Raw genomic sequence first — 27,631 nt, forward strand, 5'->3', positions numbered from 1 at the left:
GGGAAGGGAAAAAAAAAAAGAAAGAGAAAGAGAAAGAGAGAGAGATAAAGTGTATATAAAAAAAAAAGCATGTGAAATACATAGAATAAAAAAACTATTATGTAATTTTATTGTACTACAACAATGTATAAAGTGAATCGACGTGATAGAATTCGCAACGACTGTTTAACCATTCTTGCTCTTTACCAGAATTGATAAAATAATCAAAATTCCATTCTTTCCAAGATAAGAGGTCAAGGTTACCAACATAAATATAAGCCTCTGTAGGAGTTATTACCAAATCAGCCTCTTCTTCTATTACTTTGACTGGCTTACGTTCATATTCCTACATGTTAAATATTTTGTATACATATTATTTGCCACTGTAAATATATAATTTAATTACATTTCCTTCAAAAATATCTAATGCTTGGAGATCGTTTGCTGTTAGATTTTCACAAAGAATACCTTGAACGACATCATCCTTATTACCAGTATAGATCATTGCTGGATATTCTTCACCTTTCAGTGCAGATCTCCCGTACTCCTTTTTTATACATCTTATTAACAAAAGAAAAAAAAAGGGGGAGGGGAGGAAGGAATTAAAACATAAATTCTACCTTTAACCATGTCGGTTTTAACCGAATTGAATTATATTTTAAAAGTCTTTCATCATCTGAAGCATCAGGACCACATAAAACTAATAAAATATCATAAATAGATCGTAATTCAGTCTTTATAAATATGTTTATGTATATTTGTAAATTATAATTAGTCTCAACCTCTTAAAAGTACATTTTTTGACATAAGAGAGCCATAGAAAAAAATCGAATAACTCATAGAGAAAGATACAAGTAAAATAGAATAAAAAAAAAAAAGGGAATCTAAAACGACTCATATAAAAGATGCAATTTGTGTAGTTTTTTTCTACAATTCACGTGGTGCAAACTTTTAAGCAAAATGCAGGTAAACTTCGGGATTCAATTTGCAACTATAATTATTTTTGAAGTGACATCTAGTTATATGAAAGAAGGAGGAAGGATATTTTTTTTCTTTTCCAGGAATTGATAATAAGTACTATATCTTTCGTCACTATACTAGATTAAAGTATGTATATATAAATGCTTTTCTTCTTTTTTTTTCTTTTTCTTTTTTTTCTCTCTCTTTTTACAAAAAAAAGAAAATGTCAGTTAATATTGAAAGGGCAGAAGAAATTATAAATTATGGATTCTTAAAAACTCATCATAAAAAGAATCATAGTATACAAAAGAAACTTTTAAATCAAGTCATTAAACAAGTAAAAGAGAAGCAAAAAACGATTCAAATCTATTTTCAGACTGTCAAAATACTATCTGACAGATATAAAGAGAAAAGAAAACAATTACAAGATTTATTCCATCAACTTGATGAACGAGAGCATAGCTTGAATCATTCCTTGACGAAGATACAATATCAGCAAAAGGAGCTTGAACATCATAGAAAGGAAGTTGAAGATGAATTACAGAATCTTCGAAGTAGAGCAGAGGTATGTCGTGAGAAACGAGCCAGGTATGAGCATAATTATCATACCGTTGCTTCCGTTCCCTTTTTTGCCTCACAATCAAAGAAGCGCTACATCAAGGCTCGTGATAAAAATTCAGAGATAGAGCAACAGATTTCAGAGAAACGTCAAACATTAGATAAGTGTCGAGAACATCTTAAACTTATCTCTAAGGCAGTAGCAGCACAACAGGCAGAAAGGAGTCAATTATTAACAGAAAGAGAGAGATCCTTAAATGCCCTTCACTCCTCTCAGCAACAATTAAACGAGTTAAAAGAAGGTTGTGAGTTTTGGTCGAACTTTGACAGCTATCAAGCACAAGTCGTATTGGAATCAGCCATCTATTTACGAGATCTTTTAGAAGGTGATAATACTATCAAAGAGAAGAAAAAGAAGAAGAAAGGCAAGAAGGATGCTGCTTCAGAGGATAATGTATTGGATATCAACGAAGTTTGGATAAAAACTTTCAGGTTAGCTTGCTTTGAATATGGCGATCATGAATTATATGGTGATATGCACTGGAGTCTTACAAGTTTACAAATTTATTTTGATTGTGGTTTATGTGAAATTTATCAAGTAGGCTGGCCAAAGATGATGACACTAAATCATATTACAGAACTGGCTTGTGAGTTATGTTATAGTACTATTTTAAATAAACAACAACATCATCATCTCTCTACTGCTATTGTTGACACGGCCACAACGACTACAGCTGTTGCTACAGCTATTGCTACCACACATAATGGGTCTCTTATCTCTAGTAATACTTTATTAAAAACTCAAAAGGTCCTTCAGAGTCATAATGGCCATAGTAAAATGAAGAAAATGATGAGCGTTTTATTTAATTATAATCCTAGTAAAATAAACCCTATTATTATGTAAATGAATGATGTTTTTCAGCCTAATTTATTATTTGTTTCATACAAATCTCGGTAAAGTGGCTGCATTGGATATAATTCAAATAGATTAAACACTATATATGACCATGCATGCACACATTTCCATCTTTTTACTGCTCATAGTAAGTAGCAATAGTAGTCATATGGACATGATTTGCACTATAAACACGTCACTTTATTTATTTTTTTTATTTATTTATTTTTTTTTTCTTTCGGTTTTCTAAAATCGCATTTCGTGAGCTTTTGTTTCCTTCTTTTTTCCTTTTTTACTTCTTAAAAATATTCCCCCCTCCCCTCCCAACCCCCTTTTTCGTTTAATAATATTTAAAATAAATCATAACCTAGGATATGAAGATATTATCATTAACAACCCTTGTTGCAACTTTATTAACAAGCGTTTTTGGTAATTAATTAAAAAAAAAAAAAAAAGAAAATTTAAATGCAATTAATACTAAATCAAAATTATTCTCTTTCTCTCTCTCTCTCTCTCTCTCTCTTTCGCTCTCTTAAATTAATAGCACGTTCTTCTGTTCATGTTATATCTAATGAAGAAAAGTTTTCACCAAACCAACCTGAAGTTTCATTAAATGCTTTTTCCATGTTTTATTCACATGTGATGGACAGTTCTTCTAGTCAACCTGCTTATTTACGTTTACAAGATAAGACTGCACAGATGGAAGAAATTGATACTATTTCAACATTCTTTCCTCAATCGAATAATGTATTTGAAAAAAAGGTGAATGGTAATTTGGTTATTATTATTTCTGGCGTTAAAGCACCTGAAGGTAATATATACACATATATCTACATATATTTTTTGGTACCTTAATTTTTTTTTTTTTTTTTCATTTCATTTCATTTCATACTTATTTATTTGTTTATTTATTTATTTATATAGACTATGAAGCTTCCTTTTATGTTTCTGATGATAAAGCTAAAAATTATGCTTCTTTGATTAAAGAAACTGTTAATCAAGTAATTGAAAATAATCATGATATTGCTGCTACTCTATATAAGAATCAAGAGGTAAGAAAAAGTAAATCATTCGTATATTCTAAAGCAGAAAAAAAAAATAATCTGAAACGCGTTTCTATATTAGGCTGTAGTGAAGTATAGTACAAAACCTAATAAAATGGTTACGTCCCAATTTGATAATGAAGATCTTTCTTATTATTTCAATAAAGACTTTTCTGACTTTTATACTGAAATTTTTGATATCAAAAAAGAGGTAAAGATAAATAGACATAGGTATATCCACTGTAGAAGTAGAATATTCATCTATTTTTTTTTGAAGGCTGATAGAAAGTTTATGACTGAAGTCGAGATGATTAAAGAGTTATCTTCAAATGAATCAAGCAATATGATAAAAGTGTTTGAAGTGGATAGCTTGCAAGTAAAGTATCGGAATATATACTGACGTAAAATAGAATATAGACATTCATACCCTTCTATCTATTTAGGCTCTTGCTCATGAATATGGTATAAATTCGAAACAATATAAAGAAGGAGAAATGATGATGAAGGAACTTGTTGAAAAAATGGTTGTACCCAATTTTCAACACACAATGACTCGCGGTATGACGATCTTGATTTTAACTCCTTATAACAACGACAAACAGGAGAAAAATAGTAAGCGTGACATTAGATTGTCTCTCCTTGCTGTTGAAGAAGGAGCTTCCTGTTACAAGACATTGGAATCATGCAAAAATAGTACTTCTGACTGTAATGGTCATGGTCAGTGCGTCAAAGTTCAGGAGAAGGAAGAGTGTTATGCCTGTCAATGTCAACAAGCATCAGCTACTAAGAAATACATAGGTGATTCATGTCAATTTATTGATGCTGTTGGTGACTTTCAATTATTATTTTGGACAAGTGTTTTATTAATCGTCATTACTGCTAGCGTTGTTGTTTGCGTTTATCAAAGTGGAAATATTATTGATGGTGGTATTATCATGACTCAGTCTATTCCAAAGCAAGATTAGTAACAACGTCTTTATACAAATAAACAAATAAAAAAGTATATGTTATATATTATAATATTTTATTTTTTGAATGTGTCGTTTTATAAATATTAAAATAATACTAAGAAAAAAAAAGAAAAGAAAACAAGTGAAAGGAAAAAAGGGGAAGGAGGGGGGGGGTAAAGATTAAGGATAAATCAAATATTAGGGTAAAGATTCCTCTATTTTTTTTTAACGGAATGAAAGGAGATGATGGAAGAGGGGGTTATCTAGAACCAAAGATAAAAGGCTTTATTTTATTTTATTTTAATTGCTAACAAAGAAAAGAAAGTGATTGATTATTAGTGATTAAAAGCATGAGTTTTTGTTCTGTTTTTAATAAATAAAAAAGAAAAGAAAGATCAAACATAGAATATTTATGGTCTTGCATATGAATAAGGTAAAGGAAGTCTTGTGGGTAGAGGTGCAACTAAGGCTGGTAATTGATGACGGTGAAGATAAGAATTAGGATGACGATGAGACAGATGTAAACTACTTCGACGATGTACATTATCCTCTGATAATCTGATAGAAGAGGAAGGTGGCGAAGAAGGTAACCAAGCAGAAGAATTAGGCGGTGTGATAGGTGGTGATAGCATCATTATATTATTATTATGAGATTTCATATTAGTACCTGGAGGAGGCAAATTCTTAATTGCAGTGATCTGCTTATCAGTACTAGTAGAAGAATTATTTCGAGATTTACGAATTCCCTGAAGGGTACGATATCTGTTGAAGCAAGTGGCACGTTTACGATGTGGTAATTGACTGGAGATTTGACCCCACGTTAGTCCTCTCGCTACTCCTTCACATATAATTGAATCTTCAATATCTGAAAAACGACTACGTGGTTTACCACCATTATTGTTTATACTCGTAGAGGTACTATTGTTACGTTTTGTTTTAATGATTGGCTGGCGGTCGTAATGATCTTCCTTTCGTTGTTGTTGTTGTGGTGAAAGTGGTGGAGAGGTAAGTTGACCAATAGCAGTTGGATTAAGCATATCAGCGACTAGAAACAAATTAAGTTGAAACCAATGAATAAAGTTTAGTTTTTTTTTTTTTTTTTTTTTTTTTTTTTTTTTTTTGTTACAATGAAATAAGCTTACCCTTCATTTTATTTATTTATTTGTTTAATGCTGCTTTCTTTTCTTTGTGTGTGTTTTTTAGTTATACTTTATATTGTTGTTATTTGTTTAAAATAATCGTTGCTTGTTATAAATAATCAAAAGTAAAGTAAGGAAAAAAAAAAGAAATATTTATAGATGTATTGAGATGAGTAAAACGCTTTATTTTATATATTCATATAAATCAAGGGGTTAGAAAGAATAAGTTAAAATAACTTCCGCATTTAGGTAAATGTATATATCTGTGATAAATTTTTATATCTTTATTTGACAGCATGCTTAGAGGATAGGAAAACAGACAAAATGATAAAGCCTAAAATCCTAATAAACAATAATTTACAATTTTTAACCCTTTTAGGAGTCTGTTTGTACATGCACAAGACTCAGACTTAAACGTATGTATATGAATGTAAGGCCTTTTTTTTTATCTTCTTTCTTTTCTTTTTTTTAGGGGAACAAAAAGAAAAGAAAAAAAAAAGGCAGAAAGGGGTTTACTAGAAATATAAAATCAATAAATATTACATTATTTCTTTTTAATTGCATTTATACAAATTCGGTTTCTATTAATATGACAATTAGAGCCTTAATCGTATCTAGAGCTAGTAAGCAGTCTACAGTCTATTATTAAGACTAAAAAGTATCATATATACTCTAGATACATTTTTATTATCTTGTTTATTTGTGTATATTTATATGTGTATACATATAATACAATTTATGTACCATTTGTAAACGAAATTATACTTTTTTATTTACATGTAACGAATATCATGTTTATTGGTTGAAATAACATAATTTGAAATAAGGAATGTAATAATTATATAACGAAAATAGTAAATATATATCTATATATTTGTTCTCTTTATCCCATTTTAGTTTACGCAAAGCCTTTAACGTTTATTAAATATATTTCATTCTTTATAATAATACGATGATATAAGAAGCTTGAATTATAAAATACTTTCCCCTCCCCTCCCCCCCAAAAAAAAGGAAAACTAAAGGCAGTCTGTGATACTTATGCAAATAATAAAATATCCACGTATTTTTTTAAAGTTACAGTTATTTTCTTCCAGCACAAGAGATTAATTAAGGCGGTATTTTTACTTACATATGCTTCATTTTTTTTTTTTTTTTTATTGAAATACCCCTAGCCCTCCCTTCCTTCCCCCCCCTTTTTTTTTTCTTTTTTTCTTTTTTTTTTTTTTTTTTCTTAAGAAAAAAAAGGCAGGAGTTTCTATTAAAAAAGGCCTATAGAATGTAATTTTATGTAAATAAATAGATTTATTCTTTTATATTTACTTCATATATAAATACATACTTGATATATGTGCATATTTTAATATAATCATTTTATTATGTCATTATTATTTATTGCGTTACGATTAAAGTCAATATCTTTTTCGTTGTCATTTATTGTTACATGAATGAATGGGGTATAGGGCTTTTTATTTACTACAAGTAATATATCTATTGATTAACTAACTTACTATAATAATAAGCCCTAAAATATATTATTACTATGAATATTGCATGTTTTATATCTTGTATATCTATTTATATGTAATGATTTTCTTTTTCTTTTTTATTATATAATTATTCTTCCATTGCATCCTCTTCATCTTCAGATTCAATTTCCAATTCTCCTTCAGCTTCTTCTTCAACTTCTTCAATATTTTCAGGTACAACTTGATTAATGATTTGAATAAGCTCTTTTGAATGCTCATACATAGCTTCATCATCAGATCCAACCATATTATACAACTAATAAATACGTATACGTTGTATGTATGTAAATATAGATGTAAATGTTTATAGGTGTATACATGTATATATGTATATACATATTTATATACACATTTATAGATAGATAGATATATATATATAGATTACCTTGACAGCTGTTTCCAAACAATCCCTTGCATCTGCCCATAAAGTGATTCTTTCTTCTTCTGTTCTTTCTTCGTCATCACCCAAGCAGTAATAAGTCCATCCATAGAGATACCATAAATCAACTACTTCATCATTTTCCTTTTGTAAATTTTCCAACACCATAAAGGCCTGCTCAAACATGCTAACTTCAAGTAATAATTTGACTAGAGCCAATCTGGTGTCATAAATGGGTATCATAGGGTCACCAGGCTCTTTATGAATCCATAATTCCATTGACTTCATTAATGCTGAACAGGCTTCTTCGTTACGTTGTTGACTTAATCTTACTGAGGCTAATAACTGATATGTTTCCGGATATTCTGGATCAAATTGTTGTGCCTGACTTAAATATTCTTCACATTTTTGCTCTGCTTCAGGTTCAAAACTAATAAATTATAAAATAAATATCTTTGGGAAAAGAAAAAAAAAAAAAAGGGGGGGGAGGCTTTCTCTTTACCAACAATCAGTCAAATAAATTTCTGTCATGGAACATAAAGCACTTGAAAGTTTAGAATTTAAAAGTCTCATTTCTTCGGAATCAGCAGAAAATTTACTTCTTTCTGTAATCATCAAATTAACACCTTTTTGGAATGCTTCAATAGCCTCCTTTTCTATTGATAATTGTCCCAAATACATATATTTGCTATAACTTGTATTAGGCTCTAATTGGATGGATTCCAATAAATGCTATAATAAATGTTCAATAATAGTATGCTTTTATTTATTTATTTTTTTTTTCTTCAAAATATAATTTTTACCTGTTTGGCTAACTCAAATTGACCAAGTTCTAATTCAACCTGTCCTGTCATCTCTAGCATTTCAGCATTATGAGGCTCAAGTTCTAAAGCCTTTTGACAGAATTTATATGCTGCTTGATACTCAAGTTTATCAATGTTTTCCAAAATTTTTGGTTTTAAATCCTCTACTGTATAATTAACCGACATTGAATGACAAAGAATAATATTTAAACCTTTTTTTTTTTATAAATATATCTCATCAAAAGAAAGAATTATGTAAATTAAATTGGGCGAAAACAAGTCACAATAAAGGTCCAATCATTCTAATGATTGCAAAAGCCACGTAGTGCAAGAAGCCTACAAACATGAGTATGCCTCGGAGGATTCATTATAATAAGAATTACTAGACTTGATAGTCAACACTATTTCAATGAATAAGAAGAAAGATATATATATATATATATATATATATATATGGATTCACCATCTTGTATGTTGTATAAGGCTAACCCTTTTAAAAAAAAAAAAAAAAATAGCATATACGCACATACACATTACCAATAAGATTTTGAATAAAAATAATAATTTAATAGGTACTGTTTTACTGTAGATCAAGTTTCTCTATTATGTTAAGTGTAGCTTCTTCTTTTTTTTTAGATATATATATATATAGTAAATGCATAATATAACAATATATAAGATTTCAAAGTATGATGGCAAGGCAATGTTAGCATACCAAGATAAAAAAAAAAAAGTTATAAAGCATTTAAATATAAATATATTATTGGACTGAAGCACTAGATATAATTTGTATTTACTTTTACTAACTTGAGCATATTCAATGCGTATCATTGATACTACTTAGTTTACTAGTACACAGTAATGTACAGTGTAATATGAGTGTTAATAAATAAATTACAACCTCATAATTATCAGTTACTATCAAAGAATGATAGTTATTTTACTATGAATTATCAATTTTAAAGCTGTATTCTTAAGTAAGTCTTTACAAAGATACTTTATCTTCAATAACTCAGCATATTCTAATCTGTTACAATTAACTTATATATAAAGGACAAAATAAAATACAAAATACATTTATTTATTAGGCTACTAAGAATGGCTCAAGCATTATTTTTTTGTGCGCTCTGTTCCTAAATATAATATAGTTTAGTTTAGTCTTTCTCTTTCTTTCTTTCTTTCTTTTAGTAATATTTGATCTCTCCTGCATCTGTTGTTCTGTGTGCCTTTCACTTTAACAAAATTAGTTTATTGCTGCACTCTAAGTCTGTTTGAAAATATGCTAGTTAATAGAGACATTGCTCTTCTTCTCTCTTCCATTAAGCAATTTGCAACAGCAAAATATGTTATTGTCACAAAGCAGAATATGACATTTAAAGTAAAAGTTAATAATCTCGCATGTGAAAAAGGCCAAATCTTATCCTTAACTAACTTTTGTATAAACTGTATCTTTTTGTTAGCCATTATTATTTACTAATGAAAATAAAATAAAATAAAATAAAATAAAATAAAATAAAATAAAATAAAATAAAATAAAATAAAATAAAATAAAATAAAATAAAATAAAGGAGGAAAAAGGTAATAAGCATGTGTTTGATTCTCTGTAGAGTGTTTTAAACAGATGCAGCACTAATTTGGAATTGAGGAGAAAAGGATTCTCCACTATAAAAAAAAAAATGTCAAACTCATCTATGATATTTAAACAATAAATAATGGACTACTTTACCTAACACCTCCAATATTATAGACATATTGGAATGCATAAGTTCCTTCAGTAAAACTTTCAGGTACCTTTAATAAATAGAATACTCTTAGAAAACTGCATTATTATTTAAATATTATTATTATTATTTACAGTCCATGAATAGTCTCCTGCTTTACCATTAGCAGTTAACTCAACACCAGTATTTTGCATCAATTCTGGATTTGATCCTTGAAGGACATAGATTTTGAAAGGACCATCAAGACCATTACGCCACTCTAAAAAAAAAGAAGAGTAAGAATGAACACTTAATACTGATTATGTATGATAATAGTTACTAATGCATTACTTACTTGTAATGGCGCTATTAGATAAACACATTAATAAATCTATTTATACTCTTGTTAAATAAATATATCATATTACTTACGATGTTCCTGTTCTATAGACAGTACCATTAAGAGGAGCAGTAATATAAAAAGGAAGAGTAGAGGGATCAGCAAGGGGTAAAGCAGAAGAAACGCTAATAAGGGCAGCACAAACAATACCAAAAAGTTTCATTCTTATTATAAGTTAAATAAATAAAAGAGTACAATAATAAAAGAAAGAAAAAAAAAACCTAAAAACAAAGGTAACTTCTTCTTTAATTTATACTTTTTTTTTTATTGAAATAAAAATGAATCAAATCAAAAATATCTCCTAATATGTGTACATCTTTTCTCCTTATCATATTCTATTTTGTAAAGGAAAGCTCCTTTTCTATGTTTAGTATTACTATTTTCAAATCTCCATAGGATGTGGTTTCCATTCCCTTTTTTGAATTTTATTTTCTTTTAATACAACATTATTTATCTGTGATTCTTCTACAGTGGAACCTAAATCAACTTCCTTGGGTATTGTAATAACCTCACAAATTTGTTTATCATTCTTCCAGGCATCAGCAGCTATAGCTAGCGATGATTTTTGCCAATGAATGTGAGTAAAGGTACTATCCATAGGAAAAGCAAAAAAAAAAAAAAAAAAAAAAAAAAAAAAAAAAAAAAAAAAAAAAAAAAGCGAGAGAGAGAAAAGTTGTCTCCTTTATTTTTTTTTTTTTGGTTTCTTGAATAATATAATGCAAGCTGTCGGACTATCACGTGATTATCCGAACTTCTTTCTTTTTTTGCTCAAAGGTGTTTTTTTTATCCCCGACCTCTTTCCTAAAAAAAAAAGCAATATAGTGGTAAAGTAAATGAATGATTAGAACACCCTCTTTTTCATTATAGCCAAAGGTAAAATAACCAACAGAAGAATCGAAATGATCATCTCAAAGGAATGGATGGATAAATGCATATATATGTATAACTATTTTGTATGAATTAAGTAATGGATTATCCAGAAGTCAATTTTTTTTTTTTTGAGAAATGTCAAACAGGGCAATTACGATTATAATTTGATTTATTTATTTTTTTTATCATCGAATCATATAAACAAGTCAAATGCAGCCGAGTTATATATATAATTCAGAACAAAAAAAAAGTAGTTCATAGTTGAAAAAAAAACTAGTTCAAGATGACAGTATTTGTATAATTCAATGTGAAGAGTAACAATTTAATAATCATCGGTATTAATCAGTTAGTATATGGTGTCGCTGATTGACAACAAGCTTATTTTTATTTTATTTTATTTTTTACTATATGCAGTAAGCAGTATGCAACAAGCAGTATGCAGTAATTTTTGGAAGCAAACAGTGATGATTTATTTATATACATATACATATATATAGATATACATATATATATATGCATTTATACACCTTTCTTATATTCGATGATCATTTTGAATGTGTTTTCAGGATAGAGTAAAGAACTGATAGAAAATTATTTCAATTTCTCTCCTTTTATATACATATATTTATAGCTACAAATGTCACACGCACCTAGAAATAGCTTCCTCGCTCCTGGCGTTTCTCGCTTCTCCCGTTCTGTTGTCTACTCCAAGAAGGCTCAGTACAAGCGTAAGCAAACTGCTGTTGCTGCTCCTGCCAAGACTGCTGCTGCTGATAAGACTGTTGAAGTTAAGGGCGCCAAGAACGGTAACAACCGTGTCATTCCTGCTCAAAAGGCTGCTCGCTTCTACCCCGCTGAGGATGTTCCTCAACCCAAGGTCACTCGTAAGACCGCTAAGAAGACCGCTTTGCGTTCTTCTATCACTCCTGGTACCGTTGTCATCCTCTTGGCTGGTCGCTACCGTGGTAAGCGTGTTGTTGTCTTGAAGCAACTCGACTCTGGTCTCCTCCTTGTTACTGGTCCTTTCAAGGTCAACGGTGTCCCCTTGAGACGTGTCAACCAAGCCTACGTTATTGCCACCTCCACCAAGATTGATATGTCTGGTGTTAAGGTAAATAATATATATATAAATATATATTGTAAGTATGATATTTATGGGTTACTTTTAATAGGTTGATGAAAAGTTCAATGACGCTTACTTCAAGAAGTCCGCTGCTAAGGCTGAAAAGGCCTTCCTTGAAGGTGAACAGGTAAGAAATGATTGCTAGTTTTTTTTTTTCTTAAAAATGAAATGAATAGTGTAGTAACAATAAATATTATTTTATAGAAGAAGGCCGCTTTCCCTGAATCCAAGGCTGCCGATCAAAAGGCTGTTGATAAGGCTATCCTCGAAGCTGTTGCTAAGACTCCTTTCCTTCGTCAATATTTGGCTTCTACTTTCGGTTTGACTAAGGGTCAATTCCCCCATGATATGAAATTCTAAATTCATTAAAATTTAAATAATTATTTTTTTTTTCATAAATGATTTATTTGTTTTATTATTTCATGACTTTGGAAAGTAATACATATGATTTAACTTTCTTTATTATTATTTCACTTTCACTTTCTTTTTTTTCACATAAAAATATTGAATGATATGGTCATTATGTGCAGGGAGAAAAGAGGAGAAAATCACGGCTTTTAGAATCTTGAGATAATAATGATGATCATTTGCACTGTGACGAGAGGGAGGAAGAAAGTATAAAAGGAAGAGTGAGAGAATCCAGGAATAAGAATAGGAATAGAAAAAGAAAAAAGAAAAAAGAAAAAAAAATGAATAAAATAGGTCTATCTGCAATGTTGATTCTATTATGTTGCGGTCTATTATTGATTATATTAACACAGACTTCTTTTGCTTTAAAGAGTTCATTCGATTATGAGGATATTAACACAATGATTTCCTTTGGTGATTCTTATACAACAAGATATTTGAATATGGAATCGTTAACTTATGCTTGTAGAAATTGTACTTCAGCTGGAGGCCCTAATTGGGTTATTTATTTAACAGATACTACAAAATGGATCAGTTGGGATTTTGCCTATAACTCAGCACCTGTCAATAATCGTTATGTAAACCAGGTCATATAAAAAAAAAAAGCACCTACGTTTGTTGTTGATAATAATGATTATTTTTAGGTTCCATCGTAAAGTGGGAGGGGTGTGTGTGTGTGTGTGTGTGTGTGATAATGTCATCACAAGTCAATGGGTCATCTTACATAGTGGGTTTTTTTTTATTCTAAACTGTATATGATAATAGGGTCATTGATGTTAGTTTACAAATTCGTGATTTATACAAGAAAACATTTGTGACACCCAACAAAGCCATTTCTGACATGATTCGTTCATTTTATAATAAAGGCATAAAGCGTACGTCCAAGTCAACTTTAACGACAATTTGGGTTGGTATTAATGATATTGATTTAACATATAACTGGAATCAAACAAATGCTCTTGATTTACACATTATGCAAGAATATGAAAGCCTTGTAGTAAAGTATACCGAGTTTATGTGTGTATGTTATTCTTATTAAATAAATTAAAAAAAAAAAAAAAAAAAAAAAAAAAAAAAAAAAGAACGAGCTAATTATAATAGGAAAAGAGAGGCAGTTTGTACTCATGAATATACCACCGCTTGATCGTGCACCAATGTGGTATCACACAGTAAATGAACAATTGATCAAGTCTCGTGTAAAAAGTGAGTTAGTCATATCAAAAGAGGCTCCTTCTATTTCCTAGTTCTCATGTCTTTATATAAATATAATAGACTATAATAAACAGTTAACAAAGATGATACAATCGTTAAGAAGAGAACATTTAAACAAACATCTCACATTTATGGAATATGATGCTTGGACCTTTTTTAGCCAATTATTAGATAATGCAAGTCAATTTGGAATCACTGACATTGATACATATTGTTCTGATTGGTGAGTTTATTTTATGATATAATGGTCTTCTTCATTACATAATCCATTATTGATACATTATGTTGTAAAGGTCTCATCCTATTGAAAATAACTGTAAGCCAATTGCCGAGTAAGTTAAAGAAAATGTATATAAAAGAAGATATTTAATAAACAAAAAAGGTATTTCTGGTTGAATGATCTTCATCCTACGTTTCGAGTCCATGAGCTTTTGGCCAAAGATATTCAAAAATACCTTGTTCATGCTTAATAATACAACAACATGGTTTTTATTACTGCTGTCTTCAGCATCATTGCTGAAACTAAAATAATAAACAAAAATATCCTGTAATAAAATTGTTTCAAATTTTTTTTTTTTTTTTTTTTAAATCGTCGTTGTCGTCGTCGTCGCGTCGGTTGTTTCTCTTATAAAGATTTTTTAACTTACAACATAAATAAATTTATATTTTTTTTTCTTTTATTTTTATTTTTATTTATTTATTTTTTTTTTTATAATAAATATAAAAATAAATAATCAAAAACTACTGTCTCAATAAACAAATAAAGAAAATTACTTAATCTATGGGCGACACTTTCTTTGGGTAAAGATGCAATGAATTAAATTCGAGATTACAAGATTAATTGTTATTTTTTCTTTTCTCTTCCTTTCTTTTTTTTTTTTTTTCATTATTTGTTTTAGTTTCAATACCAATTTACCGCCTTTAACGAATGAAGAATTTCGTGCATTGGCTGAACAAGGCATAGACAAAAATAAGGATTCAAAACAGACCGAGACTTATGATAATGTAGATGCTGACGTGTATGATTTTGCTGCTTTACGTCAAGAATTCGGTGTTGATGAAGACCAAGAAGAAAATGATGGTCTCGGTGATCAACTTATCGAAGAAGGTGATGATTACAATGATTTAACTTTTGGTGATGATCCTGTTGGTAGGTAGATTATATATATCATATATATAGATATATGTATGTGTGTGTGTGTGTGTGTGAACAGATTAAAGAGGAGGGGTGGAAGGGAAATTTGAAGAGACTTGTTTTATTTATTTTCATGTTTAGGACAAGACTTTGATTTTTCTGGCAATACACAACGTTTTACTGCCGGAATTACAGATGAAGAAGCCTTTTTCGTTAAACGTAAGCCGCAGAATGATCAACAAGGTAATAAAATTATTAAAACAATGGACGAGGACAAGGTGTTAAACTCTTTTCTTTTTTTTTTTTTTTTTGTAGCTAAACAAAGCTCTTTTCATAATTTTTGGTCAGCTACCCCAGTTCGTCATGCTGGTATAGGAAGAGGCTTTGGAGAAGTAAATATATATTTATACATATAGATTTGTCTGGAGTGAAGGGTATATATTAACTATAATTGTTTAGGCATCTCCTATTTCATCTTCTAAATCAATTTGGGGCAATTTTACCAGTGGCCTTTCTCCTGGTAAGATTATTTATTTTCTTCTCTTTATATAAATATATATATTAACTTTTTGAATTGTAAAATAGCTGATAATACAGGATTTTCATCTTTGTCTAGCAGTCAAAGTAATTTATCGCCATTTTTGGTTGCTAACAGACAAGCCATTCGTCCTCAACAGCAACCACAGCAATCATTTATGGACGGTATGTCACCTACTATTTCTGCTGGTTTTCCTCAACAGCAGCACACACCTCAGCAACAACAACAACAACCATCTCATCAACTCCGTCCTGTTACTCTAGAAGATATCGAAGCTGATATTCAACGTCAACAGGCTGCTAATCGTTACCGTATGAATAGCGAATCCCCCTTGATGAATGGTAAGCCATTAAGTTTAGCTGATCTGGAAGCTGCCCTTACAGCTGGTAATCCTCGTTCTCAACAGCAAATGCAACAACAAACATCTGAACATGGTATGTCTCCCTTTGGTTTCGGTCAACCAGATCCCATACAGATTTTAGCCATGAAGCAACAACAGGAATTGAAGGAACAACTTTCTATTGCTAGAGAATTGAAGCGTAGGGAATTGCAACGCAAGGTAATAATGAAAGTTAAAGGAAAATAATAATAATAATAATAATGTGTACTTATATATTTATATACATGTATATATAGTCTCAATATGATGGCCTCATGACACAGCATGATAAGGATCTCGTCAATCGAATTCAACTCTCTCAATTGGCATCTGGTGATCCTTATGCGGATGATTTCTATTATCAAGTTTACACTTCACTCCGTCAAAGTGCTGGCTTACCTTTGCAACCTACGATGATGACGCATAATAGTAATACAAATGAAAATGGTCGTAGTAATGGTCGTGGTCGTCGTGATGAGAATATGATGCAACGTATGCAACAACAGTTACAACGTATTGTGAATGAAGCTAAGCGTCGTCCTAAGCAAACTCAAGTTTCCTTGGAAGGCGCTTTGGGTAAGATTACTTCATTAACAGTACGTAATCCACGTCAGGTATTGCAAGTACCTCAAACTTCCGGTGGCAGCAACCATATCTCTTCTTCTGAACCAAACACACCTAAATCTGACCATGTAACTAACTCTCTTAGTGCTTCTTCAGCTTCTCCCGGTATCATAGATAGACGTCATGTTCTTAAGATTATTGAAGATATGTACATCATTGTTCTTGAATTAGAACAAATGCGCCGTTGTGGTCCACAATTCTCTTCCTCTACTGAAGAAGAAGGAGAGGAGAAAGATGATTATAAGGATCCTGTTGATGCCTTTAATGAAAAATATGCAGCTCGTGTTGAAAAGCTTTGGAAAGCATTACGTTTAACCGAAACTGCTGAGGTCCCCTTTGTGATCTCTATGCTTGGCATTGCGAAGGGTAAAAAATTAATGCCACGTATCATACGTCAATTAAATCATGATCAAGACTTGACTCTCTTGACTACGGTGATCGGGCATTTTACTAAATTACAAGTTTGCCGTTATGTTATCTATCCTGGTACAACTGTTGCTAATGTAGATGAAGCAAAGAAACAATTATTTGTTACATTTGAAGATGTAGAACTCTTTATGAATACAGCTGCACCCCCTCTTTTGGCATTTATTGCAGAGGCACCCTTACGTATTATAGATGGATTACTTCAATTCATGTTGGATAAGAATGATATTCTGATGATTGCTCAAACAAAGCCAGGCTTAGCCTTCTTGACTATGCTCTTATCCCGTGCAGAAATTTTAAAACAAGGTGGAGGATCATTACAAGGCTTACCACCTCCTACACCAGAAGAAATTAGCCGTTGGCAGGAACTCTATGGCAATCTCTTCAATTCTCTTAAAGGTCGTTATCTTGCTATATTCCCTTCATTATATTACTTGGTTCCACTTAATCCTAATACACCTATGATGCAATTATCTCTTGCTGTGGATGATATGTATGTATGGCAATTCTTGGCTGCAATGGCTGTAGGTGCTTCAATGGATCAACAACATATTTTAGTTACAGAAGTCAGGTAAAATGCATTAGAAATAAATGAATATATTAAATTATAATGCTTATACATGTATATAGGGATCGAGTCATGGATAATATTGTACTTGCAAAGAGAAATCGACTTCCTCTTGAACAAGCTAGCCATCGTATTTCTAATGTTAATTTGTTTTTGCATGCTTTGGGTCTTGATGCATCTCAAGTTTCCATTCCTTTGTAAATCTTTCTTTTTTCCTTTTATACACTACATTTTTTTTTTTTTTTTTTGTATTTCTCTCTCTCTCTCTATCTCTCTCTATCTTTTTTTTTTTTTCTTGTTTTTTTTTTATGTATATATATATTTAACAGGTTATATACATACATTTATATAAAATGAAAATAATTTATAGCAACACATAATATACAACAATTTTTATTGATATAGGGTCTATGTACTATATATAAATATCTTCCATAAATTTAAGATGTTTTCTTTTGTTCTCTATTATAGTATACCAATAATAAATGAGAAAATAAGGGTATTTTATACAAATATATAATAGAAATTTACTTCCCAATTGTCTTTCTATTCTTTTCATAAAAAAAGAATTGTATAAAAATCTAACAAAACAAAATTAATAATGAATTCCAAGCTTATACATCAATCACTTACAGTGAAGTCAAATAGTAAAGTACCACAACTTCCTATAATCCAAGATAGATTCATTAAAACATAAGTATAACTTGTTGACTTTAATAATATTGACTATAAATATTAAAAAAAATACACATTAGTCTTTAACATACATACAAATGTCATTTCATTTTTACCAGAGTAAATAAACAATTGCCCATGACAGCACAAAGAAACATCCCTAAACTTAATCCTTCTGTACTCTTGTTTTTCCAATTTTTTATTATTTGTGGCACACGACTCCCAACGTAAAGTATAGCACTTGCCCACCCCATCAACTGAGGAAACCATTCTAGTCCATTAGGATGATTAACAGTAGTATAATGAATTATATAATAGGCATAACAAGATATCACGGTCACCAAGACAATAGAAAATCCTGAAATTAAATTAAAGATTTGAATTCTTCTTCTATTTACTTGGTTACTATAAAGCGAGTTGGAAGATGTTGTTGAATAAGATGTCGTAGGATCTTCTGTCGTAATCAATAATGCTCTTTCAGTTGTAAAGACTTCTTCTTCTTCTTCTTCCTCTCCATCAATGACTGATCTTAGTCTATTGTCTTGTTGTCTGTAATAAATAACTTGCCAAATTAAACCCATATCTGCTATTGTGTAATATAAAGCGAGTACAAACTGTACAAATATGTAATGACACATATCCATATATAAACATATTTAATTATGACAGTTTTTATATATATGTATATACAATAACAATTTCAATTTACCATTGTCACTAATAGATCTTGCATAATGACACCTATTAAATTAAAAACATCACCAGCTAGCCAAATAACAAGAAACGTCATTGAAAGACCATCTCCACTCTTACGTCTGTAGTTTTCCCATAGTTGTCTACAAAATGGGCAAGTTTTAGAAAATACATGGAATGTAATAATTATAACATGTCATTTACGGTGTGAAGACTATTAGCCAGCATAAGATAGATAAATAACCAGCAATGGATGAAGCTAATGAATGATCCATTAAATAGAAAATAAATATTAAAAAAAAAAAAAAAAAAAAAAAAAAAAAAAAAAAAATTAAATGAATGAATAATAATAAATATGCTACATGTTTCAGAATATTAATTTTATATTGTTATCATAGACAATTACTTTTTCATCTTCTTCTTTTGCACCAGTCACTTGAAATAATTATTATTCGTCCTTGAATATAATTGGATAATATTATAGTTCTATTTTTCTTCTTTAAAACACTTTGTATACTAGAGAGAAAATAGGATAAAGGTTCATTGTAAATCAAATACTCTTTTCTACATTATTCCATGACTAAATTTGAACCAGTGATTTTATGATGATAATAAATCAAGCATGTCAAGTTTTTAGACAATTAAAAAAAAAAAAAAAAAAGTACTTAAATAGGGCAAATAGTAAAGTTAAACTTATTTTAAACTATCAAAATATTGCATAATAATAATTAGGTTATATGATAATAGTCTACAGTCAATTTTAATAAAACATAGCATAGTTTTTCTATTCATAATGCAGACTCTTATTTTATTTTATTTTATTTTAATTTCTCGCTTATGTGTATCATTATGCTACCCAATAATAATAATAATTAGTGTGCTCGATAATACTTTCTGTATCAACTATTAGAGTGAACAATTTATTACATATTCAGTGAGGATACTGTATAACACATGTAGGAAGTATATTGAATAAAATTTGATCCTGTAGATGGAAGCCTGGTAAAAATATACAAACTGTCGAGGCTTGCAACTTGTTAGCTTTGCAAATGAAACATGTTTAAATTCATAAGGTCTCCCTTTCTGAAGCCTATTTAGTTCTGAGACGCTCAACCAATGTGGTAGTATAAATGAGAGCTGATCTTTACAACGTAATGTTATGGAGACATAAATAATATTTATTTCTTCGCATTTGATGGAGCTTATGGGAGAAGGTAAGATATATAAATATATATATATATTCATTCACCTACGATTTATTGGCAAGTTCTGCACATCAATTGTATGCTATAAAATGGTCAGCATCATGTATCTAACTTGTTTAGCAGAAAAAGATCTACTAAATATTCTAGTAATACGTCTCTTGATGTGCTGAATAAAGATATTAATCCTATATCATTCGATACATGTTTAAAAATAGCTGTGATAGAGTTTTTTCCTTTTTTTTTTGGCAGAGATGGAAATTATATTAGGTCCATAATTGCTTACTAAACACCTGTATATCTGTCTTCATGGGATATTTTAAAGCGCTCTGCCTATTTATCTTCTGCAGATTAATTGATCATATCTAATTGTGAACACTATTCTTTTAGAATTAATTGGTAAGCTTATGCATAATGTAAATATTTAATGAAATGGTTTGTTTATATGGGTTCAACTGAGAGAAAGCTTGAAAAGCCTATTAATAAAAAGATGATTAAGAAGTAATTGATACAAGTTATTATTTTTTTTATTTATTTGTTTCAGAATTCAGCCATAAACTGCTTACACATTTTAAATAGATGTATGTTTATATGTGTATACATATGATCTCATACAATAGCGAGGTAAAAAGTTTAACGTTTTTATAAATATGAAAAAAGAAAAGAAAAAAAAAAATTAAAAACCATTTAGAAGTAAGAAATATCGCCGAACTTCTCCTTATAACCGGGAACTGAGAATTGTCCCTTCTTAAGGTTCTCTTCAATGTCCTTAACAATTTGAGGATTGGCAGTAGTGACATCATCAACCTATTCAAATGTAAATTTAATTTGAACTCATTTAAATCAAAACAAATAATATACGTACTGTAAGTTGTTCAATGGGACGAGAGCCTTCAATGTTACTAAGTGTGGCTTGAAGATCTTTAAGTTCAGTTTCAATTTGTTGAACAGTATTTTTAGCTTTGGAAACCTATTCAAATTAACAAACATCGTTATCATCCGTATTCTTCTAACAATAAGGTACGACAAATTCAACTTACAGCTTTAGCTTCAAATTGGCTAATGGCATTTAATTGGGCATCCAAATTATAAGCAACAGGCTTAAAACCGCTGATAGCCTTTTCGGCTTGATCGACAATGGCTTGATTCTTAAGAACTTTACGATAATGGGCGAAATCGACAGTGGTGGGTTGTTGCTTTAATTCAGCGAGAACACGTTTAACTTCATCGTTACGCTTACGGAAAGCTTGAAGAGAAGCAACGGTCTCTTGAGGAAGACTGACACTCAACTTGGACCAGTTAATAGCGGCAGCACGGACAGAAGAAGCCATGTTGAAATTCTATATATAAAAAAAAAAAAAAAATAACAATAAGGAGAAGGGAGGGAATTAAAAAATAAAAAATAAAAATCTAAAGCGAGGCCCCCCACTGGTGACCATATTACAGCCTCCCCCGCAACACTAAACTAAAGGGATTTTAACTTTCGGAGATTTATTGTTTACTACGTCAGCGCTGAACACATTTGCAAGAATTGTACTTTTATGTGCATTATTAGCAAATCAAGAATTCAATGCAAAATAGCAACTATTTATTTCCCCAAGTCATAAGAAAATCTATACTATTTCTATAAATCTTCGTGAAACCATGAGGGGGGGGGAAAGTTAAATATCATACACCAGAATATAATATTCCCCTTATAAGCCGACATTCTTTGAATGATTCATAAGGTCTTTTGTACCTTGTCTGAGCAAAATAATCCTATGTCTGATTTTAGAAGCTTATTTTTAATGACCGTTATTTTATTTTATTTTACATCTCTGAATAATATTTTTTTTTATGTTAATAAAATAAACTAATATGTGTATAAAAAAAAAAACTGGCTTATTAGTAAAAACTGGGTTTCTGTTAAAATAGTATTGAAAAAATCAGTTACGTTTATTATGAAAAGTGGCCTTTTTTATATTAGATTATTATTTTTGTCGATCTTTAGAATTCCAAGGTTTGCTATTAAATACTTCCATGACAGCTTTTTTTTTTTTCAAGAAAGCCTATATTAGTCGTTAAGCCTTATAATCACCTTTTAGGATAGAAGTAAAAAGAGTTTCTAAAATGTTATCATATTTCTTTCATCAACAGAACTCTTCCTATTCTTCCATTGTTTATATCATATTTTTATGCTATTAGTTTGACTTTTTTTTCCTCATGTACTTTGCTAAAAATATCTGTAATATTAACATAAATAGTTTTGTTTTGTTTTTTTTTTTCAGAAATCTGCCATTCAAAGAGTTTTCTATCAAGTTTTTATAGGTAGGCGTTTTTTTTTTCTTCTTCTTCTTATTATTATTAATAAATGCCGATATAGCACCATAAGCGTTATAAAAAAAAAGTAATGTTATAAATCATGAATTATTGTAGAAGTATACTACTGTTTTGAATTCCGCTCACTGCAAAAGCCACACCTTTTGCTGCTGTATTATTTTTTCAAAAAATTGCGATAAATATTGATCCTATTTTTACCACCTATTTGAAAAGAAGTGAAGTATTTTTTTAAAAAAAAAAATAAAAATAAAAATAAAGAAACAAATATTTGATATGGCGCAACTCAAAGATCAAGAAAATGATAATAATCAAGGATCAATGGAATCTTCAATGCACGTTTCATTAGTTTCCTTTGAGCCCAATGAACAAACAGATGAAATAAAAATAAAAGTATTAGAAAGTCCTGTAATGGAGCCATCTACAGCACATGCAACAAAAGAAAAGGCTAATACTCCTATTATAAATGAAAATATAACTATTTCCGCTAAACCTGAACAACAGACTTTGAACGAAGAAGAAATTCGAGAACGTTTGAAAATATTTACTCAAAGTTTACAAGAGAATAATGTCGACGTTGAGGAAAATAGCAGTACTACTGGCAGCAGTAGCAGTAGTAATAACGATAACTCAAGGCAAAATACCACTACTATCAGTAGCAATACTCGTCCTTCAACTTCGCGAAATATGCATTATAAAAAGTATACTGATGAACAAATCACAGGATATATCAATTTAATTATTGAAGGTATGTCTGTCAAGAGTGCTGCTGCAAAATCAGGCATCACTGCCAATTCTGCTTATCGTTTTAGAAAAATGTGGAATAAAGCTGGTGTGACCCCAGTAAGACATAAAAGGGGACCCGCAGAAGGTGCTATGTCAAAATTAAAAGAAGAGCATACAAAATTTATTATTAATTATGTTGATCACGAAGTTGCGAATGGTTCACTAGCACAAATCAAAGACGCCTTACAAAAGGAGTTTCATGATTTAAGCGTCAGTAGTTCTGCGTTACATAGACATATGAAAGCAAAATGTGCTTTTAGTCTTAAACGTATGTATAAATCACTTGAAGCCCGAAATGATGCAGACTTTATGGCTCTTATTGAACAGTGGATTGCAAGCAAAGATATGGATTTTGAAAACAATTGTATATTCATTAGTGAAGCAAAATTTTTACGTGTTGATCGTAATAATGGCTGGGCAAATAAAACTAAAAAGTCATCCTCTACTATTCCTACAGAGGAAGCAACAATAACGACATCAACAGAATTAGAATCATCACAACAACCACAAAAAAAATCGTCTTCTGGTGTTATATTTACTGTCTTGGGTGCTATTTCTTCTAAAGGTATTATGGATATATCCTTACGTAGAGCTACACAAACAGATACAATGGCAACTACAACAACCTTATTAGGCAAAAGACGTTTAGAAGATGCACCAGTAAATTCAAATCAAGAAGATTACAATCAGTTTTTAAATTATTTGACAGAATTGATGAACATTTTAGATAAGCATGGATTACAGGGTAATTACCTTGTATTAGATGATACAAATATTCGTGAGCCCATGTTAGTAAGGAAGAGAGTTGAAGAGAGAGGTTACAAATGCGCCTATTTACCAGCCGTTATGCCTGTTCCGAATCCAATGGAAAAACTTTGGGCTAAAATGCAAAAGGGGATTGATAGGAAGCCACTTAATGGTGACCTTAGTCAAAGAATTATGAAATCCTGTTCTGAAATCACACCAGATGATTGTCGTGAATGGATTCGACTCGCCATTCCATGCTCTCCACTTCGTATAACCTCAGGAAGAGGTTTATATACTTAATATATATGTATATGTAATGCTTATATATGTTTATCAGTTTATTTTTTTTTTTACCCAACATATTGCAACTTATATATGTATATATACATATATAAAGCTTAAAATATCAATTACATAATAATAGTGATTTCTTTTAAATACAAATTTCTATAATAAAAAGGGATCACACACAAGTAAATAATCTTCTTTTATGTATATATAGCATATTTTTTTATTTATTTATTTATTTATTTATTTATTTATTTATTATGAATTGAATATACAGTTGTAAGCAAAAGAAAAAAAAAAGGGAACCTATTCGATATTAATTATTTTGGGATTATTTTCAATAGTTTTTGGAACAATAACTTTGAGTATGCCATTTTCATATGAAGCTTTTATATTATCAGCTTTGATTGGCGAAGGAAAAGAAAAAGATCTTGTAAATGAGCCGGATATACGCTCTTTAACCCACCATTGTCGTCCTTCTTCATTGAAGATGTTAACTTGATTATCTCTTGTTTGTGTGGTTGCTAACTGCTTCTTTTCTTTATCAGATTGATTTTCAATATCAGTGTCTGTATCAGGTTCAACAGACTTACTTTCAAGTTGTTTTTTAATAGATCCACTCAAAACTAATGTATGGTTGTCGGCCAATTCTATCTTGATATTACTCTTATCATAACCAGGTAATTCAGCATGTAATTCATAATGTTCAGGAGTTTCAATCATATCTGTAGCAGGATAAGAAGAAGTTAATATTTGATTTCCAAATTCAGAACCATTATTATCATGGAAGAATGTGCCTCCTAATAAGGAATGACGAGGTGTAGCACTAAAGAATGGCTGTTCAAAGACTGTCATAGCACGTTGCATATCACGTAAAGCGTCAGTAAATAAGCGTTGAGAAATCGACATGATGTTTATTTTATATTAATAGAATAGTATAATAATGAATTGAGAGAAAAAAAAAAGAACTAAAGAAAACTCAAGTTGGGTAAATTTGGCCTTATATTTATATATCTGTACATTTTTTTTTAGAATTTCAAAGCTTGAAACATCTAGAATAAATACTTCCTTTTCAGGATAATTTTATACCTTTATTTCGCCTCTGATTGGACGTTTTTTGCATAAATTTGATTAACCTTATTTTTTCAACTAAAAAAAAAAATGGCAATTTCGAGTAAATTCTCGAAAGTAACAGAAGAATCCTAATAAAAAAAAAGGAGTTATGAGTAATAGAAGAAAACTTGATCATAGAGAAAGAAGAAAAGTTGTTTGCTGTATTAATAATTATGTCAAAATAAAAATTAAAAAATTATAACTTGAACCTTTTTTTTTTTTAAGAAAAGTGCCTTTGAAATTTTAAATATTTATATACTACTACTATTATTATCATCCTCTAAGATGTTATTACATAACAATATTCGATATTGTAGATGAATGTATAATATGTATGGCTTATATAAATAATTATGTGGTTACATATAACAGTCATAATCCTGTTGAACTCCTATTATTACATACATAATACAGTGTATATAATTATTTTTAAATGCTCGAATATTCTAATAATGACTATTATTAAAACTGAATGTAGAATGAATATGATGCTGTGAAATACAATACACTACTTTTATTTGAATAACCTCTTTATTATTTAATAAATGATAGCTTATTTCTTTTAACTTGGTTGTAAAGACGAATGCAATCACAACAGGTATAAAAAAGGAAGCATATAAAAGGGGTGGAAATATAATACCAGAATAAGCCGAGCTGTCACGTGACTGTCCGACAAAATTTTACGTGATACAAATTTAGTATTTTTGTACAACCTTACAAATGTCCAGTCTATTAGCAACGAAGTGGATAAGCAGCCAATAGAAGTGGAATATAACCTGCCGTTCAGAATAAACAGACAGAATAAAAGAAGGTTTAAACCATCAATAAAGGATTCCGACGTGAGAAAGAAGAAATCGAAGTTATGCATAATTTGTGAAGATAGAAACGTCGGCATAATTAGTTGACAACATGAGAAAATCAGGAAGACAACACTTATGCATCTTTACTACAATCACGATTTTCCCTGTTGTCATATAAACCTTATTTTATAACAAAATTAATATAAATATCGAAAAATAATTGATTTTAAAGAAAGACAATCAATAAATATTATAAAAACTTAATTATATTCTTTGTTATTTTTTGTTTAATACCGTCCACTGGAGATAAAGAACTGCTATCACCATAGTGAAATGTTGGTGAATGTACCACTTTCAACATGGTTTCACCATGGTAAAACTAGTACGTTTACCAAGATTTCACCATGGTAGCATTTACCACATTCATTATAGTTTCACCATGGTGAATGTGGTAAATGCAACCATGGTGAAATGTTGGTGGTTAGTTCCACAATCACTATGGTGAAATATTAGTGAATGTGGTAAATGCTACCATGGTGAAATGTTGGTGGATACTACCACTATCACTATGGTGAAATATTAGTGAATGTGGTAAATGCTACCATGGTAAAACAACCACTTTTACTATATTTCCTTTCATAAAATACGCTTTTCATTGGTTTATATCTTTACATTTTACTATATTTGATCATGGTTTATATCGTTTTATTGGTCTTTACATTCAAAATAAACGTCTTTTTATTCGTTATAATTTTGTATTTTGTACACTTCTTTAAAATACAGATAATAATGGAGCTTATATATTATTGCTAAAAACGATTATAGAATATTTACTTTTATTGTTTCCTTTTCGGGATAAAGAAGTATATAAATAATTATAAAAAGAATATATATAATATATATGAAATACATATAAAATGTATTAGCATACAGAAATGTACACATAGAATAGCAAAAATAGCAAAAATAACACGTAATAGATATAGCTCGGCACCATAGATAGCCTCTTCCGAAATAATGTGAATACTAAATATAATAAAAAAAAAGGATAATTAGTAAATGAAAAAAAAATACATGTAATTGTTATTTATTTGCTTACCATTATGAAGTAGCCATCCTTTTTCTTTACGTGTTAAAAGCCAGAGTAGAATATATTCACTTACCTAATATACATATTGTTAGTATTAGAATTAGAATTATCAAAATAAAATATATACATTTATAATTTACCTTTTATTTTCATTTTCAACAAGTAGTTAGCGTGTAAAAAATATGACATATTTACACCTAAAGTAAATTAAACATAAACAGCATTAGTCAATTAATGAACGAGATTCATTAAATAATTAGTAATTACTTTCGTTTCTTTATTTATACCAGCTTGGAAAGTATATAA

At 29.8% G+C, this 27,631-nt stretch overlaps 18 protein-coding genes across 18 annotated transcripts; 8 read left to right on the forward strand and 10 right to left on the reverse strand.

Moving 5' to 3' along the window:
* Nucleotides 1–18: 18 nt before the first annotated feature.
* BX663DRAFT_525479 (uncharacterized protein) lies at nt 19–854 on the reverse strand. Its single transcript, XM_051529775.1, has 3 exons — nt 762–854; nt 600–679; nt 19–526 (listed from the first exon to the last, which is right to left on the reverse strand). Exons 1-3 carry the CDS (start codon nt 817–819, stop codon nt 353–355), a joined length of 312 nt encoding a protein of 103 aa, XP_051378321.1. The 5' UTR covers nt 820–854; the 3' UTR covers nt 19–352.
* A 587-nt stretch (nt 855–1,441) lies between these two features.
* Nucleotides 1,442–2,167, forward strand: BX663DRAFT_416350 (uncharacterized protein; the record flags this gene model as incomplete). The annotated part of the gene is made up of 1 exon (XM_051522355.1): nt 1,442–2,167. A coding segment is annotated over one exon (726 nt), but the record flags the coding sequence as incomplete, so codon positions are not given.
* Nucleotides 2,168–2,645: 478 nt separating this feature from the next.
* BX663DRAFT_525484 (uncharacterized protein) lies at nt 2,646–4,455 on the forward strand. The gene is made up of 6 exons (XM_051529776.1): nt 2,646–2,821; nt 2,937–3,203; nt 3,317–3,444; nt 3,518–3,646; nt 3,713–3,811; nt 3,879–4,455. Exons 1-6 carry the CDS (start codon nt 2,767–2,769, stop codon nt 4,398–4,400), a joined length of 1,200 nt encoding a protein of 399 aa, XP_051378323.1. The 5' UTR covers nt 2,646–2,766; the 3' UTR covers nt 4,401–4,455.
* Nucleotides 4,456–4,641: 186 nt separating this feature from the next.
* On the reverse strand, nt 4,642–5,651 carry BX663DRAFT_480375 (uncharacterized protein). The gene is made up of 2 exons (XM_051524337.1): nt 5,528–5,651; nt 4,642–5,430 (listed from the first exon to the last, which is right to left on the reverse strand). The coding sequence occupies exons 1-2, from the start codon at nt 5,532–5,534 to the stop codon at nt 4,796–4,798; spliced, it is 642 nt and encodes a 213-aa protein (XP_051378324.1). The 5' UTR covers nt 5,535–5,651; the 3' UTR covers nt 4,642–4,795.
* Nucleotides 5,652–6,762: 1,111 nt separating this feature from the next.
* Nucleotides 6,763–8,456, reverse strand: BX663DRAFT_525486 (uncharacterized protein). The gene is made up of 4 exons (XM_051529777.1): nt 8,233–8,456; nt 7,932–8,161; nt 7,436–7,859; nt 6,763–7,306 (listed from the first exon to the last, which is right to left on the reverse strand). Exons 1-4 carry the CDS (start codon nt 8,416–8,418, stop codon nt 7,139–7,141), a joined length of 1,008 nt encoding a protein of 335 aa, XP_051378325.1. The 5' UTR covers nt 8,419–8,456; the 3' UTR covers nt 6,763–7,138.
* A 1,285-nt stretch (nt 8,457–9,741) lies between these two features.
* Nucleotides 9,742–10,552, reverse strand: BX663DRAFT_525491 (uncharacterized protein). Its single transcript, XM_051529778.1, has 5 exons — nt 10,365–10,552; nt 10,288–10,298; nt 10,088–10,212; nt 9,959–10,023; nt 9,742–9,894 (listed from the first exon to the last, which is right to left on the reverse strand). The coding sequence occupies exons 1-5, from the start codon at nt 10,493–10,495 to the stop codon at nt 9,846–9,848; spliced, it is 381 nt and encodes a 126-aa protein (XP_051378326.1). The 5' UTR covers nt 10,496–10,552; the 3' UTR covers nt 9,742–9,845.
* Nucleotides 10,553–10,554: 2 nt separating this feature from the next.
* BX663DRAFT_525493 (uncharacterized protein) lies at nt 10,555–10,947 on the reverse strand. The gene has a single exon (XM_051529779.1). It carries the CDS (start codon nt 10,928–10,930, stop codon nt 10,715–10,717), a length of 216 nt encoding a protein of 71 aa, XP_051378327.1. The 5' UTR covers nt 10,931–10,947; the 3' UTR covers nt 10,555–10,714.
* Nucleotides 10,948–11,839: 892 nt separating this feature from the next.
* BX663DRAFT_443384 (ribosomal protein L6e-domain-containing protein) lies at nt 11,840–12,685 on the forward strand (the record flags this gene model as incomplete). Its single annotated transcript, XM_051523565.1, has 3 exons — nt 11,840–12,313; nt 12,375–12,452; nt 12,530–12,685. The coding sequence occupies 3 exons, from the start codon at nt 11,840–11,842 to the stop codon at nt 12,683–12,685; spliced, it is 708 nt and encodes a 235-aa protein (XP_051378328.1).
* Nucleotides 12,686–13,045: 360 nt separating this feature from the next.
* On the forward strand, nt 13,046–13,339 carry BX663DRAFT_525494 (uncharacterized protein). The gene has a single exon (XM_051529780.1). The coding sequence runs from the start codon at nt 13,135–13,137 to the stop codon at nt 13,327–13,329; it is 195 nt and encodes a 64-aa protein (XP_051378329.1). The 5' UTR covers nt 13,046–13,134; the 3' UTR covers nt 13,330–13,339.
* On the forward strand, nt 13,332–13,783 carry BX663DRAFT_525495 (uncharacterized protein). The gene has a single exon (XM_051529781.1). It carries the CDS (start codon nt 13,575–13,577, stop codon nt 13,770–13,772), a length of 198 nt encoding a protein of 65 aa, XP_051378330.1. The 5' UTR covers nt 13,332–13,574; the 3' UTR covers nt 13,773–13,783.
* Nucleotides 13,784–13,829: 46 nt separating this feature from the next.
* BX663DRAFT_525496 (uncharacterized protein) lies at nt 13,830–14,487 on the forward strand. Its single transcript, XM_051529782.1, has 3 exons — nt 13,830–14,168; nt 14,239–14,277; nt 14,328–14,487. Exons 1-3 carry the CDS (start codon nt 14,029–14,031, stop codon nt 14,413–14,415), a joined length of 267 nt encoding a protein of 88 aa, XP_051378331.1. The 5' UTR covers nt 13,830–14,028; the 3' UTR covers nt 14,416–14,487.
* Nucleotides 14,488–14,593: 106 nt separating this feature from the next.
* On the forward strand, nt 14,594–17,863 carry BX663DRAFT_525497 (topoisomerase II-associated protein PAT1). Its single transcript, XM_051529783.1, has 8 exons — nt 14,594–14,746; nt 14,845–15,095; nt 15,222–15,323; nt 15,396–15,472; nt 15,540–15,600; nt 15,666–16,177; nt 16,255–17,618; nt 17,678–17,863. The coding sequence occupies exons 1-8, from the start codon at nt 14,727–14,729 to the stop codon at nt 17,814–17,816; spliced, it is 2,526 nt and encodes an 841-aa protein (XP_051378332.1). The 5' UTR covers nt 14,594–14,726; the 3' UTR covers nt 17,817–17,863.
* Nucleotides 17,864–17,978: 115 nt separating this feature from the next.
* BX663DRAFT_525501 (PQ loop repeat-domain-containing protein) lies at nt 17,979–19,287 on the reverse strand. Its single transcript, XM_051529784.1, has 5 exons — nt 19,188–19,287; nt 19,000–19,126; nt 18,407–18,904; nt 18,249–18,341; nt 17,979–18,196 (listed from the first exon to the last, which is right to left on the reverse strand). Exons 1-5 carry the CDS (start codon nt 19,256–19,258, stop codon nt 18,143–18,145), a joined length of 843 nt encoding a protein of 280 aa, XP_051378333.1. The 5' UTR covers nt 19,259–19,287; the 3' UTR covers nt 17,979–18,142.
* Nucleotides 19,288–20,687: 1,400 nt separating this feature from the next.
* BX663DRAFT_525504 (uncharacterized protein) lies at nt 20,688–21,545 on the reverse strand. Its single transcript, XM_051529785.1, has 3 exons — nt 21,226–21,545; nt 21,051–21,155; nt 20,688–20,992 (listed from the first exon to the last, which is right to left on the reverse strand). The coding sequence occupies exons 1-3, from the start codon at nt 21,514–21,516 to the stop codon at nt 20,873–20,875; spliced, it is 516 nt and encodes a 171-aa protein (XP_051378334.1). The 5' UTR covers nt 21,517–21,545; the 3' UTR covers nt 20,688–20,872.
* A 1,165-nt stretch (nt 21,546–22,710) lies between these two features.
* On the forward strand, nt 22,711–24,428 carry BX663DRAFT_525507 (uncharacterized protein). The gene has a single exon (XM_051529786.1). The coding sequence runs from the start codon at nt 22,778–22,780 to the stop codon at nt 24,332–24,334; it is 1,557 nt and encodes a 518-aa protein (XP_051378335.1). The 5' UTR covers nt 22,711–22,777; the 3' UTR covers nt 24,335–24,428.
* Nucleotides 24,429–24,560: 132 nt separating this feature from the next.
* On the reverse strand, nt 24,561–25,286 carry BX663DRAFT_525508 (HSP20-like chaperone). The gene has a single exon (XM_051529787.1). The coding sequence runs from the start codon at nt 25,229–25,231 to the stop codon at nt 24,629–24,631; it is 603 nt and encodes a 200-aa protein (XP_051378336.1). The 5' UTR covers nt 25,232–25,286; the 3' UTR covers nt 24,561–24,628.
* A 594-nt stretch (nt 25,287–25,880) lies between these two features.
* BX663DRAFT_525509 (uncharacterized protein) lies at nt 25,881–26,420 on the reverse strand. Its single transcript, XM_051529788.1, has one exon. The coding sequence runs from the start codon at nt 26,328–26,330 to the stop codon at nt 26,025–26,027; it is 306 nt and encodes a 101-aa protein (XP_051378337.1). The 5' UTR covers nt 26,331–26,420; the 3' UTR covers nt 25,881–26,024.
* A 618-nt stretch (nt 26,421–27,038) lies between these two features.
* Nucleotides 27,039–27,631, reverse strand: BX663DRAFT_525511 (uncharacterized protein). The gene is made up of 3 exons (XM_051529789.1): nt 27,593–27,631; nt 27,335–27,522; nt 27,039–27,261 (listed from the first exon to the last, which is right to left on the reverse strand). The coding sequence occupies exons 2-3, from the start codon at nt 27,335–27,337 to the stop codon at nt 27,055–27,057; spliced, it is 210 nt and encodes a 69-aa protein (XP_051378338.1). The 5' UTR covers nt 27,338–27,522; nt 27,593–27,631; the 3' UTR covers nt 27,039–27,054.

This window comes from Cokeromyces recurvatus (genome assembly GCF_025118155.1).
Source record: "Cokeromyces recurvatus strain NRRL 2243 chromosome Unknown BX663scaffold_42, whole genome shotgun sequence".
Taxonomy (NCBI): Eukaryota; Fungi; Mucoromycota; class Mucoromycetes; order Mucorales; family Mucoraceae; genus Cokeromyces; species Cokeromyces recurvatus.